At 39.5% G+C, this 20,428-nt stretch overlaps 1 protein-coding gene across 1 annotated transcript in view; it reads right to left on the bottom strand.

Moving 5' to 3' along the window:
- Positions 1-20,428, bottom strand: part of LOC126272619 (U3 small nucleolar ribonucleoprotein protein MPP10-like) — an 82,393-nt gene that overhangs the window by 9,235 nt on the left and 52,730 nt on the right. The window contains 2 exon segments of the mRNA XM_049975578.1: positions 19,103-19,302; positions 19,940-20,106. Coding sequence (XP_049831535.1) covers positions 19,144-19,302; positions 19,940-20,106 — 326 coding nt within the window. The 3' untranslated portion in view covers positions 19,103-19,143.

The following is a 20,428-nucleotide window of genomic DNA, read 5'->3' as shown; positions in this document are numbered from 1 at the left end:
CATCTGGTTTCTGTACAAATTGTAAATAGCCATTCACTCCCTGTATTTTACCCCTGCCACCTTCAGAATTTCAAAGAGAGTATTCCAGTCAACATTGTCAAAAGCTTTCTCAAAGTCTACAAATGCTAGAAATGTAGGTTTGCCTTTCCTTGATCTATTTTCTAAGATAAGTCATAGGGTTAGTATTGCCTCACATGTTCCAACATCTCTGCGGAATCCAAACTTATCTTCGCCGAGATCGGCTTCTACCAGTTTTTCCATTAATCTGTAAAGAATTTGTGTTAGTATTTTGCAGCAGTTACTTATTAAACTGATAGTTCGGTAATTTTCAGATCTGTCAACACCTGCTTTGTTTGGGATTGTAATTATTATATTCTTCTTGAAGTCTGAGGGTATTTCGCCTGTTTCATACATCTTGCTCACCAGATGGTAGAGTTTTGTCAGGACTGGCTCTCCCAAGGTCATCAGTAGTTCCAATGGAATGTTGTCTACTCCTGGGGCCTTGTTTTGACTCAGGTCTTTCAGTGCTCTGTCAAACTCTTCACGCAGTATCATATCTCCCATTTCATCTTCATCTACATCCTCTTCCATTTCCGTAATATTGTCCTCAAGAACATCGCCCCTGTATAGACTCTCTATATACTCCTTCCACCTTTCTGCTTTCCCCTCTTTGCTTAGGACTGGGTTTCCATCTGAGCTCTTGATATTCATACAAGTGGCTCTCTTTTCTCCAAAGGTCTCTTTAATCTTCCTGTAGGCAGTATCTATCTTACCCCTAGTGAGATAAGCCTCTACATGCTTACATTTGTCCTCTAGCCATCCCTGCTTAGCCATTTTGCACTTCCTGTCGATCTCATTTTTGAGACGTTTGCATTCCTTTTTGCCTGCTTCATTTACTGCATTTTTATATTTTCTCCTTTCATCAATTAAATTCAATATATCTTCTGTTACCTTATGTTATTTCATATTATGAAAGAATAAATTCGAATTCCACCAACAGGAAAAGTTAATGGTTTAAATAAATAGTGTTGCTGCAAGAAAAGCAAAGCTTTCTCATATAATAATTGTCTCGATGATTAATAAGCTACAAGAGAAGCTAAGCTTTCACTTATAATGTTGATCTGTTAAGTGCATGTTACACTTTAAGATACATCACACAAATACGCCAGCAAAATTTGTAATACCGACATATATCTCTGATCTTCTGGGCTCAAAATTCTTCTAAATGGTTCGTCATCAAAGAGTTAATTTTTAAAAGAGACCAAAGACTCTGTGATTTAAGAAATCCATCATACATTCTCGCACATAGTTCATCTTGAGCAAAAGGAAATTTACTTGGAAGGTAATGCTTTCCAAACAACAATTCAGAATATTTTCCTGTGATCTGTTAGAAATAGATTCATTTCAGCAGTTGACAAAGAGCACCAGAGCTTTCGCAGCTACAGTGATGTAGGAAGCTCGTATGTTCATATGTGTAAAACATTAAAAGATCTTACATTACATCATAAAAGAAGAAAAAACATCAGAGGATACTCCGAGAGCTTCAGAATTTCATGAACCATACTAAAATGCATAGTTCGCCTTACAGTGCACATTCGTATGTCCAGATTCTCAATGACATAATGTGGTTTTCGGGACGTAAATTTTCTTGGAGTATCAGTACTATATTGTCTCGTGTTTGGTTCTTTATTATGGCATAATGCCATACGTGCTAGAAGATGAAAATGTGAACCTGAAATGCAGCGAACAGTTGAAACTAGCCAATAGTGTGGAATAAATTGACTGCCTAAGCAGTCTGTTCTGTTTTGTGTATCTATCGGCTAAACTGAGCTGAGGTAAGTACTGGCCAGCCCCTCTATCTCTTTGTTAGTATTTGTTTCACATCTTTATATGAGATTTTCCATTAATCATTTAGATCACCTATATGGTCCACATCCTTCATTGTTTTGTCCCTTTGTTAGCTATCACTTATATCTGTCATTAAGCACTTTCTCTTCTCCAGTGATTGGTCACCAACTGTGCTAGTTTCATTTCCCTCCCTCCAATTATCTTCTTCCGTTTATAGTCTACTTCCCTTTATTTATTTATTTAACATTCCACAGTTTTAACATTCATTATTAGCTGTTTTTCAGCCAACAATCACTGCCAACAATCTTTGTCTAACAAATTTCCACACCTACCAGTATCATCCCTTTCCGTCGATTTAGTGTTGCTGGCGATCTTTTTGTGCCATTGGCTATCTTTCTCTGTCACATGCAAATTTTTTTGGGACATTTTTGCCCCACCCGTGATCTTTTTTGCACCGCTCGCAATCTTTTTTAGCAACGTGTGTTCGTTTCCCCAGATCTGGGCATATTTGCTTGGTCTGGTCAACCTTTATCCATAGTGCCATACTGTTTTTCTTATTTAGTGGTCTTCCTTTGGCACTGAACATTACCAACACATTTTCTTCCTCATCCTTCCCTCCTTGTTTTATTTCTTCTTATTATTACTATTTTAACTTTATTTATTTAATTTTCCTACCCACCAGTTACCCACTATGTACCCTAATCATATACCACATTATTTACAGTCATTCCAGAAACATGCATTCACTGTAGCCAAACTGCAATCCCACATACTTTTCCTCTGGTCCTGCTTAACCTTTGGAATTACCTCTAAAGGACTTCCTTAAAAGTTCCCATCTCTGGGTGCAATCCCTCCTGCCACCAGTCTCTCCTGGACTTCCAGAAACTTCAAGCCTTAGCCCTTACCCAAATTATCGGAATCTCTACACTAGGCATCATGAAACCACCAGTCCCAACAGCTCCTATCATCCTAGAAACCAGCTGTAAACTTGAGTTCCATGCCATACACCACCTGAAAAAAACTATCCACAGTGCTAGTGCAACACCTAAGAAGTGCGGTCCCTCTCCCTATCCCTCACAAACACCAACCACAACAGCACCTTCAACAAACCCTCCCTCATAGCCAACAAACCTAGCCTAACCACCCTACTCAATCTCCCAATCCCAGCACATACCCCACACAGACCAAATCTCAACTATAACCACAGTCAAATGCCACATATCACCAGTCTCAATTCAGTTCTGAACTTCTCATCCAGATCCCTCTCTCCTCCAGACACATCTGTTCTATCAAAATGCTTAGCCTTTAGCCTCACACCTAAATTCAACCACACTGCCCTGGTTAAAGATCTCTCATTCACCCGGAACCTCAACTGGAAATATCACTTCACCACCCAAACACAGCCCCCAAATACTAGACCCAGTGTTGAACCCTGTCTAGAACATTTACGACTGCCTTCTCAAAGGGATCCTCCTCCCCTACCCCAAAACCATCCCTTGCAGACCTTTCAGGAATTCCTCACATCCAGTGTTGCCTCCCACTCCTTCTTGAAGAACATCCCGACAACCCTCAACATCACCCCAACTGAATCCTGTGCCGTTAAGGAGCTGAAAACAGACTGCTCTACTGTCATCCTCCCGGCGGATAAAGGCTTCGCAACTGTGGTACTTGACCATGTGGAGTATGTGGCAAAATGACTGTGTCAACTCTCTGACACCTCAACCTACAAAGGTGTTACCCAGGATCCCATTCCTTCCATCCATCCAGACTGAGCTGCAGAAAATCCTAAAAATCCAAGGTCCTTCACAAGGCCTCGCAACGGCTTCCATAGACCTACTCACTCCACCTGAGCCACATACCCTTACTTTCTACCTATTACCCAAAATCCACAGAGAACCATACTGGCCGCCACATTGTGGCAGCCTTCAAAGCCCCAACAGAATGTATCTCAGCTCTGGAGACCAACACCTCCAACCTATCACCCGCAGACTCCCATCCTACATCAAAGACACAAACCACTTCCTAGAACGCCTCAAATCCATTCCCACTCTCCTCCCACCTGAAAGCATTTCTTGTCACCATAGATGCTACATCCCTTTACACAAACATCCCACATACCCATGGTCTCTCTGCCCTTGAACACATCCTCTCCCAAGGCCCACCCGAAGATCTTCCAGAAACCTCGTTCCTTATCACACTTACCAACTTCATCCTTACCCATAATTACTTCACTTTTGAAGGCCAGACATACAAACAAATCAGGGAAACGGCCATCAGAACCAGGATGGCTCCATCCTATGCCAACCTCTTCATGGGCTGCATGGAAGAGGCTTTCCTTAAGACCCAACAGCTGCTTCCCCTGGCCTGGTATTGGTTTATAGATGACATCTTTGTGGTCTGTACTCTTGGTGAAGAAACACTCCTTAATTTCCTCCATAACCTCAACTCGTTTTTGAATCTGAATTTCACCTGGTCCTTCTCCAAAACCCTAGTCACCTTCCTGGATGTTTACCTACATCTTGTTGAAGCTCACATCCACACCTCTGTCTGCATCAAACCCACAAACAAACAGCAGCACCTTCACTTTGATAGCTGCCATCCATTTCACAACAAATGCTCCCTTCCCTACAGCCTAGGTATTCGTGGGAAACTTATCTGCTCCAGTGACGGATCCCTCAACAATTACACCAATAACTTGACCAGTGCTCTCCTCTCCCGCAACTATCCTGCAGACCTTGTCCACAAACAGATCTCCTGAGCAATACATTCCTCCCTGTCCAACAATAATGTTCCTACCACCAGACCATGCAGAAGCATCCCCCTTGTCACCCAATACTATCCTGGCCTCGAATACATCAACAAATTACTCAGCCAGGGATATGACTTTCTCAAGTCAAGCCCTGAAATGAGATCATCCCTTGACAATATTCTCCCCACACCACCCAGAGTTGCCTTTCGTCGCCCCCCTTACCTCCGTAACATCCTTGTCAAACCCTACAATACTCTCAGACCACCTTCTCTACCCAGCGATTCCTACCCCAGTAACCGACCCCACTGCAAAACCTGCCCCATGCATCCCCCCACAACCACTTACTCCAGCCCCGCTACTGGTAAAACACACACAATTCAAGGCAGGGCCACATGTGAAACAACACATTTATCAGCTGATCAGCTAACAAGCCTGCACTGCACAGCCTTCTACATTGATATGACAACTAAACTGGCTGAAGGCATGAACGGGCACAGACAAACTGTCCGCCTAGGAGATGTCCAATACCCAGTAGCAGAGCATGCCCTACAGCATAATTCTAAGGACCTAGGAGCCTGCTACACCGTACATGTCATTTGGGTTCTCCCACCCAACAGCAGTCCCTCGGAACTGCTGAGATGGGAACTTGCACTCCAACACATCCTTTCATCCCGCCATCATCCTGGACTGAACCTACGTTAACCAACCTCACTCCCATTTACTCTTCAGTCTTCTCCTCTTTCCCTTTCCTCTTTAGCCATTCACGCATCTTTTCATCTTACGTAGTTGTGTTTACCTTTATACTATATACCTCGTCACTTCTGTATGCATCCCCGTTGGTTTGAAGCTGGCACAGTACTTACAATAGAATATCTTTGTCTTCCCTCTGACACCCATGCCTCCATCTCTGCTACCCTCCCTGTTTACCTTTCCCCTGTTGCTTCAATAATCTGGGTTGTGAGTAACTGAATCCACTTTCTTTTCTTCCCCCTTTCCCCCCCCCCCCCCCCCCCCCCCTCTCCTCCCTGACGAAGGAACAAAGTTCTGAAAGCTAGGATAAAAATTTTCTGTTCTGTTTTATGTATCTATCGGCTGTACTGAGCTGAGGTAAGTACGGGCCAGCCCCTCTATCTCTTTGTTAGTATTTGTTTCACATCTTTATATGAGATTTTCCATTAACCATTAAAACTAGTAACACAGTTTACCCTTCTGTAATTATGTGAATGTATTTTAATTCACTTGATAGCTCCCAAAGAAATCCGTCTTGTTTTCATTTGACGTGAGAGCAGTACACGAAGAGGAAACAGAAAAATCACTAAATGTAAAAAAATAATAGAAAAAGACTTTTCAAAAGTAAGTTCATTTTGTAGCTCACATATTTCTCAACATTCTGATATATAAAAGATATATCTTCGAGGATATGTAAGACACGTTATTTGGTCTTAAGTGTGCAGTGAGGTGCCACACATCTTCAAACAATGTTGTTATACTGCACGTCACTGTATTTTGTTCTGTAAAACTCAAATGTGTATATTTTGTAATGGATGCCATTAAACTATTTCAGGACAGCAGAGATTAAAATGTCCTGTAGCGCCTCTCCTGCTCTCAGTCGGCCGGTTTGACATCCTGCCATCTTTTTTTTTTAAGAAACCCCTCCCAATTAATATTGGATGAGATTATTTGTAACCAGGAGAACAAGAACTTTTCAGAAAAACTTGACTCTTTATTGCCTATTAGCTAATAACTTGCTCTTCTGTGTGACATAAAATTAAATATAGGACACCTAAAACCAGTAAAGACATGAGACAGGCAAGACAGTACACATTTCTTCAATCCTTAGGTCTTAGTGATTTTTCTCTCTAATCTTGCTACAGCTTTACATGGTGTGCTTTCCTTTCTGCAAAGGGACTATTACCTTATCAAAGTTAGTCACACATTTTGCTACATGAAAAATAGAAATTTCGTTGTCTAATACTGAAAAAGCTGTTAATACAAATAGTACCCAAGCCTGGTGTGGTTTCTCAAACTGATTACATCTATTTTGTCACTGTGTGCTGGAGAAAACAAAATAGGCCTTTCTAATATTTCAGAAATTGTAACACACATCAAATAAGTGAAACTGTTTTGGCAGTAATGATCAGTTTTATAATAGGTCAGAATATAATTCACGAAGTACCAATATGAAATACCTATTTGGCCTCCTACAAGCAAAAAGCTTTATGTTAGGAAATAGTTTCACATTTCATTCATATGTCCATTTTCTCACCCACGAGACCAAAAAGTAGAAGAATGAAATTTTTGTATAAATTTGGAATTGTCATATTCTTCCATAATTTGTGTGATGTCCCCGTTTCTTCTCCTTCCTCGTTCTAATAAACAGTCTTGTCATCACTAATTCTGTAACTATTCCTACCACTGTCAAAAATCATTCTCTGGTTAACTTCACTAACCCTGCCACAATCACTGGTTTAGTTACCAGCGATTATTCTCCGGTTAGGCATTATTACGTGTTCGTACAATGCGTTTTCCGCACTACTCCCAGAATGGAACTTAAGCGGCTGCTAGCTGGGGACTACAACTGGCCCTGTCTCATGTAGCAATCTGGCCAAAAGATTTCTGTCAAAATTTCACTTTCTTGGATACACCGAGAAGATAATACATTATCTTTCTTACCTGTTAGTCGTTTATTTCCACTCTGGTAGTCTGAATCTATGGATTTCACTAGTAATTATAACAACGTTGAATGTTCGCAAACCAAATCAACCACATAAACAAGCAGCATTTGTAATTCACCAGTTCGGCTTATTCCGCTCAGCTCATATATCCCCATCCTATTTTGTCTGCAGGAAAGTTTATTTCTAGATGTGACGAGGATTCCCCTGGCACAAACATCAAGTACACTATGCACGCATTCAAAAATCAACTTATAATTCATTCAGAAATCAACTTAGAATGTGTTCAAAAACCAGCTGGGGTGTGTTTCAAAATCATATGAACAATCAATAGACTGGATGCTAGGTGCTTTGTGAAACAAGGGTTTTTTCCCCTCAGGAATATGAATTTGCCCCCTCCCCCCGAAATTGCCACCCGGTTCAGATACCCCGGTTTCTCTCACTCCTCACTAGATCTGGGCCTGCTGCACACGTGTGAATCTGGCAGCTTGGGCGCGCCAGTAAAATTTTTCCGGGTACCACGTGGCTGGTTGCTGCTCTTACTCAGCCACATTTCTGTAGCCAGAAGCAGGAGAAGATATTACTCATACGTGACTCAACTGCGTGTGTGTGCATGAGCCCACTCTTAACTGATTAAATGAATCTAATGTAAACAGTTGTGATGCCACGCTCATCGAAAGCAATTTGTTGTTATGAAGCATTGCAAAGTCTTCCAAAAGCCTTTGACACTTTTGCTGTTGGCAGACGCTTGTCCGAGCACTGTGTTATTTTATATTGTGCATTTTCTTTGCAATTCAAGTTTTGTTTTCGTTTTTTTCTCTCTTTCATGTTTTAATTCTGCAGTACTATTCTGCAGTAGCGGGATACAGTAATATCCTTTCTTAGAGTAACAGTTCTTACCAGCCAAAATTTAAAAAATTTAACTCAAAACTAAAACAACAAAAAATTCCCGGAATTCTAAAAAATTCCAGGATTTTTCCCGGTCTTCTCGCGGATAAAAAATTCCTGGATCTCCCGGTTGTCCCGGGTCATACACACCCTGCATATACAAGTTTCAATATATTGCCCATAAAAAAACTATTATTTTTTTATGTAAGAGCCACAATTAATGCAAATGGTTAGCTGAAAAGGACTATGCGTATATAAAAGAGACAAATAAGAGATCTTGTGTTACAAATCTTTGTTTCTGCAATGAATTTGTTATGTTAATAATTATTTTAATGCTTCCCATGCTTATTCAATCATACAGGTAGAATATGTGGAGGTACAGGTGATTTTTAACATATGCAAATCTTTGGATAGCATTTGTACCCTCTTGCAGTCTTGTATGTTTGACCAAGTGCATATATTTTGAACTAGCTTCAGCCAACATATAATTGACATTTGTTAATTGATATATTACCATTATGCTGCTTTATTTATTGTGGGAATTTGTTTGTTTGAGGTACTCCTAGAGTGTCGCGTGGCAACATCGGATCTCCTCACAATGTGCTTGCGTCATACACAGTGCTTCCTCAGATTCTGCAACGTTGTGCACCACACCATGGAACCCTCCTGGAGAAGTTCTTTGCCAAGGAGCTTCTCAACAGTCAAAGAATAGATGGAAGATTCAACCTAAGATGTTTCAGTTAGTACACAAATGACATTGTTTGACTTGGGAACATCTTGCTTTTGTTAATGGAATAATTTGATGTTCAAAGATTGATACATGCATAATAAAGAAAGTAGTCATTCGTTATATAGACTTTCTATCAGTAGCTTGGAAACATCACAAGAATAGAGTTTTTTAGATTTTACAGAGTATTCATCTGACCAGCACTGAGGCCTAACTGCAAGAAGTTGGACTTCATCAGCATGAAACCTCACAGCTGGATGGGGCAGTAACTCCTCAGTTGGTCTCCTCTGCCTACATATATTTTAAAGAAATTTTAGTCTAGTACAGTGTCTGGTGTTACCGATTCCCTGTATCTGCTCCTGGATTTTACACTGACATGTGACACGTGAAGGAGACTCACACATCACACTTGTTTTTCCATTTCAAGTAGATTTGGTGTCTTTTACAACAAAATAATGTTTCTCCTTTCATTAGTTTCTTATTTACTTGGTCTCTAGGTAAACCTGTCTGATCCATAACTATTTCAAGTCCCAATGTATTTTTTTTTCACGAGGTCAAGCACTGTAAGGCTCTTACAGAATCTGCCTATCAATATTCATGAGCTTTTCTCAACAAGAGGAACACAGCTTAAGTAGCAACAATCTGACAGAACTGTCCACATTTAATTTCCCTCCCACATCCTTGACAACATACATTGTAATCCACATTTTTCCAATTTTTTTTATATGAACTTCAAAAAGGCAGACTGTTTTATCTTTCATCAGATTTTGATATAGATAAAAAACTGTTCTGTATTTTTATGTGTAGTGATCCCAAATAACTCTTGTTTCATGTAAAAGTCATCGGCCAGTTCTTATTGAGGCATCCATATTACCTTTATTATTTTATTACCTTTATTACCAGTTCTATGCCATTCACCAGCCACAGCTGGACAGATACCGTCAAGATACAACAATATCAAAACACATAAATACAACTCTACTATGATAGTGATTTAATACCGCAAGACATATTTAAGTTATAAATTAGATTAAATAATATCATAACTATAAAATAGATACAAATATATAATGAAATTAAATATAACGGTTGCTGTAGGAGTCATGGAATTGAGCTGCAGCTCAAGTAAACACTATGCTGTTACTAGAGAAGAATTCTTCAATATTGTAGAAGGGTTGCTCTTTTAACTTACACAAAATAGAAGTTTTAAACTGCTCCCATGGTAAAGACTGAATGTGATCAGGTAGAGCATTAAACAATTTTAGGGCCACCATTGGGAAGCTGTTTTGCGTCTTTGCTAATCGACACCTTGGCATGTCAATACTGTCTTTGTTGCAAGAGCTGTATTTGTGAACTTCATTTCTCTTTCTGTAAATATCATGGTTTCTCTTTATGTGGAAGAGGCAATTCAATATATATACTGGCTGTAAACAGTCAGAAATCCTAACCTGGTGAAAATTAGTTTACTGTGGTCTGTTTTTTAGCTTGTAGTAACGATCCTCATTGCTTTCTTTTGCAGTAAAAGCCCATTCTTGCAGCTTGCACAATGGCCCCAAAACAACAGCCCATAACTGATGTGGCTGTAGAACATTGCACAGTACACAGTTAGAAGGTACTGTTCTGGTACTATACTTTTCAGTTTCCTCAAGAGGTACAGGACCCGTGAAAGTTTGGAGCATACATTTTTTGGTGTGCTGTTGCCAGGTTAATTTGGCATCAATGAGAAAGCCCAAAGTTTAACATCTGCTGTGTTACCCAGTGCTCTAGTATTGCTGTGGCTGCATATCATCCTCTGAGTTTTTTCTTCATTAATTTTCATTTTGTTCATCATAAACCAGGCCTCAGCTTCATTGAACAAGACTTCTGCTTGTTGGACTGCCTGTTCAACATTCTCTCCTTTTGAGAAAAAGGTTGTATCGTCCGCAAACTGAAAGGTGTGCCCATTGGAGCCCATGTCATTTACAAAGATAAGGAACAGCAGGGGCTCTATTACCAATCCCTGTGGCACACCATGCTGTAGCTTCTTCTCACCTGAATCAGCTTCTTGCACAGAGACAATCTCGTCTGTTTCTCAGGTAGGATTCAAGAGTTTGCAGGACAGATCCCTCTATACCATATGTTTTTAGCTTTCTGGGCAGGGCCTTATGTGGGATGCAAATGCCTTACTAAGGTCACAGAGTACTAGTGCTATAGACTCTTTGTCTTCAAAACCGTTCTTTCAGTATCAATTTCATCACCTTTGCTAGTACTGGTATTATAGATATAGGCCTGTAGCTTGACACTTCATGTGGACTGCCTTTTTTTGTAAACAGGCACTGAAGTCTGGAAATTCCCCTGCATGGAGGCTTTCATATATTACTACCGCTAATGGCTGTGCAATTTCACTGATTATAGTTTTTAACGTAGTACAGGGCATACTATAAATATCAGGGCTCCCTGAAGATTTGTAGCTTTTTACAATTTTTATTATTTCTTTTGGATACACTCTTTCCATATTGCCATGCTGCATTTATTCTCAAATTTCACAGCAGCTGCAGGATCTATTCCAAAGTCAGGAATTTCATCTACTGTGTTTTCCACTATTTTTTAAAAATAGTCATTAAACTCATCTGCACTGCAAGAATTAGAGCAAGAGAAGGGCTTTTTCCTGTGCTCATTAACCAGGTCCCATGCTGCTTTACAAGGATTGTGAACTTCTTCAATAAATCTGGCATTGCTTTCCTTCTTTGCTTTTTCTCCTTCCTTTCTGTAGGTCCTTTTGGTCTGTAAATAACTAGAGTACAGTCTATCCTTAATATCTATATCTTTAGCAGCTTTGACCTTGTCATTTAGTATTTGGACAACATTTTTATTTTTGTTAGTCTAGGAGTATACCACCTCTTTACTTTGTTAGTTTTTTGTCTACATTTTGATGTAGCATTTGAATCTCTCTTGGGTTTTAATGGGTAATGTTCACCAAATTTCACTTTAAGAGTCTGGAACATGTGACTCAATGCAGAATTTGGTGGCAATTCATCAATTATTTGGTGCCAATCTATAGAAGACACTGTAGTTTTGAAATCATCTAAGCTTTTCTTTGTAATAACTCTATTTCTGAATACATAATTTGAATGCCAGCTGGGAAGTTGTTGTGTACTTACTGAGTTTCTCCGTAACTTTATGATTACCGCATGGTGATCTGCTAATATAGGGTCCACCACACTTACTTTGTAGTCCCAACTATTCAGGTTTGTGACAACTGTGTCAAGACAAATAGCTCCTCTTGTTGGTACAGAGTTTCCTACGAATAGCCCATAGCTGCTTACTTCATGAAAGCTCTTTCTTTATCATTACCTTCCCCAATATGAATGTTGAAGTCTCCACATAAAGCAATTTTTGTCCCTAAGTGCACTAGGTGACACAGACAGCTTTCCAACTGGTTGAGTAAATTTTCAAAATTTCCATCTGGGGAAAGGTAGATGGAAACAACAATTAAATTGGCATCTGACAGTCCCAAAGCAGCTAATTCTAGGTCTAGACCTACACAAAATTTACTTAAGTGAATTTTATTGGCACTGAGTTTACTATTTGCATACATAGCCACACCACCATTGATAGTATTTTCTCTACACCATACAGTCACCATTTCTAAATATCCAATGTTTCTGTAGTATCCTGTTTGTGGTTGGGCTAGCCAGTGTTCACATATACATAATAGATCAAGTCTCACTTCATCAACAAACAGTGATAATGTATCAAGTTTTGTTCTGAGGCACTGCACATTTACACTCGCTATAACTAAGACAGCATTTTCTTCAATGATATCATTTCGTTTTTTACTGGAATGTTCATGGTCTTGGTAGTTTATTGTACTGGTGCACTGGGCATCCTCCAGAATAAAAATCTTTTTATCACAATGTTCGTCGGCCATATACTTTTACCCATTATTTTATCTTTTAGGTCAAACTCAACACCACTTTTGAAGCTATTATTTATTCCCTTTGTTTCCAGTTTTTCAACTGTAAAATTGTTGCGATTTGGGAAAGTATTCTGTATGCTTTACTCAAATACAGCAACCTGGATATGGCAATAATCTTGTCTCTTGACATTAGCTGAGAGACAAATGGTGATGCAAGAAGTGAGTCCCACAATTCCAAGTTCATTACAACACACATATGCAACATAATTGCAAAGAACTGATGAAATTTGTGTATTCTCACTGTGCTCCAAATTCCATAGTAAATTTCGTTTAACTATGTTTCAACAGTAAAGTTAAGACAAAGTAGCACTTGTGGATCTATTTGTCCTTCATTTTAACAATATTATGGAAGGATAGTTGATAGTTGCTGCTCACCAAAGAGCGGAGATGAGGAGTCACAGAGAGGCACAACAAAAAGACTGTGACAAAATAAGCTTTTGTCCAACAATGCCTTTGTCAAAAATAGGCACCCAGACATGCACCCCCCCCCCCCCTCCCCACAAACACACACTCACACTCATAACTGCAGTCTACAGCAGCTGAAGCCACGCTATGAGCAGCAGCAACAGTGCGTGATGGAATAAGCAACAGGGTGGGGGTAAGGAGGGGACTGCAGTGGGGTGGGGTTGGGTAGGGATAATAGGATAGGGGTGGAGGGCGGTTAAGTGCTGCTGGGGAGCTAGCTGGGACAAGGTGGACAGAGAGAGTAGGGCAGCTAGATGCAGTCGGGAGGTTAGAAAGAGGGCAGGAGAGAGGGGGGGAAGGGTAGCAGAAAAGGAGAGAAGTAGAAAGACAGGGTGCATGATGGAATAGAGGGCTGTGTATTGCTGGAATGGAAACTTTCGGACTTTAGGAAGTATATAGAATGTAGGAATGCAGGGAGTGGTAGGGGTGAGGAGAGAGATGGACTCGGGGACAGGTTCTGGGATGGGCTTATATGGGCATGACAACCAATAAACTATCTGTCCTCATGAATGGACACCAACAAACTGTGGCCAAGACACAACTGGTCCAAACTGTTGCTGAGCATGCTGCCCAATGAGACTTTCTTCATTTCAATGTCTGCTTCACAGCCTGTGCCATATGGATCCTTCCCACCAATACCAGCTTTTCTGAATTCCGCAGGTGGGAATTCTCCCTGCAATATATCCTAAGTTTCCTTAAGCATCCTGGCCTCAACCTTCATTAGTCATTGTCCTCACCCATGTAGCCCCTCTCCCATTGCCATTCCAGCACTAAACAGCTCTCTCTTCCACCAATGCACCCAGTCTTTTTACTTTTCTCCTTTTCTGCTACACCTCCCCCTCTCTCCCCAACCCCCTGTCTAAGCTCCTGACTGCACCTAGCTGCCCTACCCTCTCTCCACCTCGTCCCTGCAAGCTCCCCAGCAGCACTTAACAGTCCCCCACCCATACCCAAACATCCCTCCCCCTCCCCACCCCAGCCTCCTCCTTATCCCCACCCAGTCGCTTCTCCTATCATGCATTGCTGCTTCTGCTTGTAATGTGGCTTCAGCTACCACAGACTGTGGTCATATGTGTGTGTGTGTGTGTGTGTGTGTGTGTGTGTGTGTGTGTGTGTGTGTGTGTGTGTGTATCAGTTGTTTATTTATGACAAAGGCCTTGTTGACCAAAACTTTTTTTGTGACAGTCTTTTTGTTGTGCCTATCTGCGACTCAGCATCTCCCCTTTATGGTGAATAGCAACTATCTGTTTCATAATATAACTAGATTTTCTGTTGTCTTTCATTTTATTTTTAGAAATAGGCTCTGATCAAAAAATGAGAGACAGTTTTGGTCTGTTGATAATTCATCAACAGGTACCTGAATTCCACTTGTTTCTGCAAAGATAAATAGGTTGCGCATCTAAATCACACCATTTGTTACAGAAAGTTACATAGTTAAAGTGAAAGAAAAATCTTGAATATCTGAAACTTGTAGACTATGTTTTCATGGCCACTTGCATCACTACTGGCTACTGCGCAATTTTCACTTTCTTAAAGATATAATTGCCATTTCACTGTTTTATACCACAATCTAAATTTCAGCCCTAGACCATTATCAAGTGTTACAACTGTAGAGATGCTCTGGTCCTCTGGCTCCTAGGTACCACTTACACAGATTTAGCCAGTTCCCGCTTCGGCTGCATCTCACCCCGTTGCAAGAATTCAGAGACAGTGTGGTGATGAGTCTACATTGGACACCACATTGTCTCCAGATCCGTTACATGTTATGTGGGTAATGATGAGCCTTCTACAGCTGTCATCGTGGCCTTGGTGTCATGCTATGGCACTTCCAAAGCATGCACAATTTGAAATACGCAGCAGACATATTTGAGGAGTATACTCGTCTATACAATGTCCTAATTCTTGGCACATCACAAACATTTCAATTCAATGACTGACACAACATACTTCGAGACTTATTCACATCCAAGCAGAGTTTTAGAAATGTAAAAATCTGACAAGCAGAGTCCTGGAAATGTACAAATCTGATATCCTTCACTTGCACTGCTTCAGCAGTAAACAACCACTACACATGTGAACACTATCTTAGTTTATCCATGCATTAAGCAGAGCACAGTTCACAGAATATTAATCACTGGCTTTTTGTAGTTCATCAATGTTTTGTTCATGTTTATACGCACAAAAGCTAACAGACCAACCATGTGGTATAACTGCGGCTCCATACAAAAGTAAAATCGTTAACACTTTTCACTCTCCAGCTCAAATTAATAATTGTCATCTTCTGAAAATTCTGCATTTCTGTCCGACAGTTTGCCCAGTTCTGAGCCATTACCCAAGAGTGCTGAGTTTGATAAGTGATACTTGTACGCCAAATTATCTGAATTTCATTGCTACTATGCTTTCACACACCTATCAATGTAGGAATAATGCAACACGTCACGGAACATAACAACCTACAACAATGCTCCTAGTGTACGAGGAACTCATGCAACAACGGCAGTCAATGAGACACTGAAGCATGCATCAAATAAATGCCTTGAATATAGAACTTCTATTGCCTCCTAGAGATGAACATTACAATTACCTCAAGCCAAATAACTATTCTTGCAACACACCAACTGAAAAGACACTTTTAAATAGCAGCTAAATAGGATGCAACTAAAGAATATATGGTATATATACAAAGGATTCAAGATTAACTCTTACCAAAGAATGGTATATTCGTAACCCCAATGTTTTAACTGGCAGACACTTTAACAGGGTGTATACGACCCAGGAAATCCAGGGAAAAACCGGGAATTTTTCATTGTTTTAGTTTCAGATAAATTTTTGTAATTCTGACTGGTGAGAACTGATTCTCTAACAAAGAATAATAATACTGCAGCAAAAAAACAAACCTGCCACAGAGGGGGGGGGTGGGGGATAAATCTTTATTTGCAAAGGAAATGCACCATTTACAACAAGAAAGCACAGTGCATGCACAAGCATCTGCAAACAGCAAAAATATGTCAAAGGCCTTAGGAAGAAGACTATGTAATACTTGATACCAATAAACTCCTTTCTACAAGCGTGAAGTCACAACTGTTTACATTAGGCTCATTTGAGCGGTTGCCAGCAGGCTCATGCGGATGTGCGGTTGACTTTCGAATGAGCGATACCTTCTCCCACTTCCGGCAGTAGCCGCAAGCAGCCAAATGCTAACGAGAAAAATTTTTCTTGCACACCCTAGCTGCCAATTCGCACCTGTGCAGAGTTGTAGTGGGGAGGGGGGGTAGTTGTTTGCATTATGTGATTTTGCTGTTTCCTCTTCATTTACAGCTCCCACGCGTCAAACGAAAACAAAACAGATTTCTGTGGCCGGGAGCTATCAAACAAATTAAAATACATTCACATAATTATGGAAGGCAAAAATATATTATTAGTTTCAGATTTCTGATTTGATTTTATTTCCAAATTTTTAGCAGTCAAGCATAAATCTCTTTGCAGAACAATGAAGTTATTGTTGTCAGTCTGGTAAAGAAATTTGGCTTTATTAATCTTTCTTGCTGAGGCAATCAATTTATTTGAAACTAAGTGTTTCATTCCACAGTATTGGCTAGTTCTAATTGTTCGCAGAATTTCAAGTGCACATTTCCATTCTCTGGCCATGTACGGCATTATGTCATAATAAAGAATCAAACATAAGATAGTACAGTACTACTACTCCAAGAAAATTTATGTCCCATAAACCACACTGAAAAGCTTAACATCAGGTAGGACCTACTTCATTGTGAATCACGACAAACCAATGTGCACTTCAGGCTGAATTATGCATTTTAGTATAGTTTATAAAATTCCGATACTCTTGGAGTACCCTCTGATGTCCTGTTTCTTTTATGGTGTAATGTAAGCTCTCTTTATGGTTTATGCATACAAACATGCAGGCGTCCTCCATCACAGCTGTGCAGGAGCAATAATGCCCATTTTTTAGCACCTCTGGCACTGCTAAATCAAACCTATTTCTGACAGTCTTGGGATAGTATTGGGAATGGTGGTTTGAAAGACGTTACTTTCAAAGGAAATTTCCTTTTACACAAGATGAATTATATTATGTGTGAGAAAGTGGGATGAATTTCTTAAATCACAGAGCATTTGACTCTCCTTTAAAACTGAACACCTTGAGGACCAGCCACATAGAATAAATTCGAGCCCAGAAGACCAGAGATCGTAAATTTACTGACAGATTTAGGTGTCATATCTCAAAGTATAACACACGCAAAAAAGATCAATATTACATGTGAAAGGTTAGCTTCTCTTGTAGCTTATTAATCTTAGAGACCAATATTATATGTGAAAGCTTAGCTTTTCTTGTTGCTACACTATGCATATTAATATAAACCATTAACTTTCCTCTTTGTGTATTCGTGGTACGTAAGTACTACTGGCTTACTACAGCAGTTGTCCTATGCTCTGAATATCTGCTGTCATCAGCTGGCGAGATCACGTGGCATGAGATATGATTGGCTTACAATAGGGCATCGCAATCTCGATTTCAAACTTCTGAAAACTAATGTGTTGTGTTCAGTGCAATTCGAATTTACACTTTCATAATACGAAAATATGATATCAGAGGTCTATCCAAAACTTCTCTCCTTTTTTTTTCCATCAAAGGTCTTTCCAAAACGTCTCTCCTTTTTTTCCATCGAAGGTCTTTCCAAAACTTCTCTCTTTTTTTCTTTCCATCAATGGCCGTTCCACAACTCCTCTCCCCTGTTCCGGTTTTTTCCGGGGAGTTCTATGCCAGTGTATAAAACTTTAACCATTCAAAGGATTGATAAGTTTTACAGTTCTGAGGGAAAAATCTACGGAAACCCTTCTGTTACTTAGCACAGAAAAAGTGTATTTTTGCCCGGGAAAAAGTATATTTTTAACCTGGGTACGCAGGAAAAGTTCTAGAAATTTTTTTCCTTGTCCACATATACACCCTGTTTAAGAAAGACATTGTATTCCCTACAATAACCTGTTTACAAAACTTAAGGAACCATCTTTCAGGGCAGAAACTAGAAATACTCCTCAGGCCCTAGATTATGCAGATAAAATTAGGCTACCAACAGCTGACTGGAGACACACAAGCAGCTGAATCCTTTTTCAAGCTGATTCTGAATCCAAATAAACATAGACGTTAATGCAGTTCTGTCTTGAGCTTCAACAACATGCAACTAAGCTTTGAAAAGCACGAATCGGGGCATTATTGAAAGAACTCCAAAAAATTTTGTCGGCACTTATGAAGATCGCATCATTATTTAGTCTACTGAACATAAAAGGGTGATTTCCTTCATCAAATACAATGTAGTGTTTTAATAAAATGTAACTGCCCTTCTCAAAGATGTAATCTGTGCAGCCTGAAGCAATTGGCTTTAGAGAGAATTAACCAGTGTGCACGACGCGAAGGAGAGTAATAAGAGAAGAAATGAAGTTAAGCTTATGGGAAAACTGGCACTACTTTACTTCCTCACAATGTTGAGACAATCTCTCAAGCAGACAGATTACTATATTAGATTATGACTGCATTTGTTAGTATGTATTAATCTTGCAACAACAGGGAACTTAAGAAACATGAAAGCAATAATATATTTCCTAATTTGCAAAATGATTTGAATATCCTTTGAAACGACACACATTTACTGCACTATCAATGTATTCACGGAGTTTCTTTCTTACTTAACTTTGGGTTGATCATATAAGACAAACATATCCATTTTGGAAAAAAAAACCTCTCCTAATCATTTTTGAAACTATAACAGCAAAATTGGTACCTTTCATAGTTCAACCACAAAGCTCCAGGGACACTTGTTTTTCATAGTTTCAATTTCTTGGCATTAACTGAATGGTGTGCAACACTAGCATCCCGTTTTGCTGCACTAAGCCTCTGCACCTGGCCCCGAACTTCATCTTGTAGTTGATTGAAGAATGCAGTGGATGACTTAATGCCACGATCAGCACCAGAATCTTCCAACTGAAAACAATGAGGTATGATTATAGAAAAGTTTTTTATGTAAACATAATTTACTAGCACACAGTATACAAAACATGAGTATTCGTATGAACTAAAACAAACAATACACAACTGTTTTAAAAAATATGAGGCTGAGGTCCTATTGTTGCTTGAGAAAAGAAAAGGATGAAGGAAAATGACATCTGAGGTCATTCACAAAAGAAAGGTCACTTTGAAGTGTTAGATGGAGAGAGAACCATTCTCTCAGTATTGTATCCATAAAATTATTTTCTCCCATTGTAGTCTACTACTATTGCCCGGCTCCATTTAATTTTGGTGAATGCTAAGGGTACAGATACTTATACTTAATATATACTTTTGCCTATTGCTTTTAGCGTAAACATGATATTCATTGCTGCTACGTGACGCTTATTGAATTTTCATCAATATAACTGGCTTTTGTACCTGACTTTCAATATATGGGGGCAATCCTATCAAAAGAGAAGTAACAAAATAGGTACACAAAATATTCTCAATATCATTTATGACATGATTTAAATATCAGTAATGTGTAGTGTGTGCACAAGTAATTAAAAATTCTGCTGTTTAATTTCTCAAAGGAGTTATTCATATGAGAGGTGAAATAATATTTGCTTGCCTTTGAGATGTTACTGCCTCTAACCAGTACACCAGACATCTTTTGCTTCTCCACCATTCTCTGGGCACGCCTCTTCTGTGCCATCTTCTTACGACGACGCTCCCTTTTTCGGTCAGTGGCAGTCTTCTCTGCCATGCTAGCAATGTCTCCACCTCCGCGTGGTTTTGCTGCAAAGTTTAATAAAAGTTATGTATTAAAAAATACCACAAAAATTATTTATTTAAACATTTACCCTTGCATCACAGTACAAAGTAAACAGAGAATTGATAACCATATGAATTCCAGGGTATATGTAACTCAGATGTCCTTCAGATTTAACATATTTGTCCAACTTTCAACCACTCAGGTAATAAATTTGAGCTTCTGAATCAAAAGAGAACTCCCATAACGAAAGAGAGATCTTATGCAGCTCTCTACTTGTCAAATGATTACTGTTGGTCACCCAAGAATCCATTGTGAATTAAGCATATGAGAATAAATACAAACTGC

The sequence above is a fragment of the Schistocerca gregaria genome, chromosome 5, assembly GCF_023897955.1.
Source record: "Schistocerca gregaria isolate iqSchGreg1 chromosome 5, iqSchGreg1.2, whole genome shotgun sequence".
In the NCBI taxonomy this organism is placed as follows: domain Eukaryota; kingdom Metazoa; phylum Arthropoda; class Insecta; order Orthoptera; family Acrididae; genus Schistocerca; species Schistocerca gregaria.
This window is presented reverse-complemented; position numbering and strand designations above follow the sequence as displayed.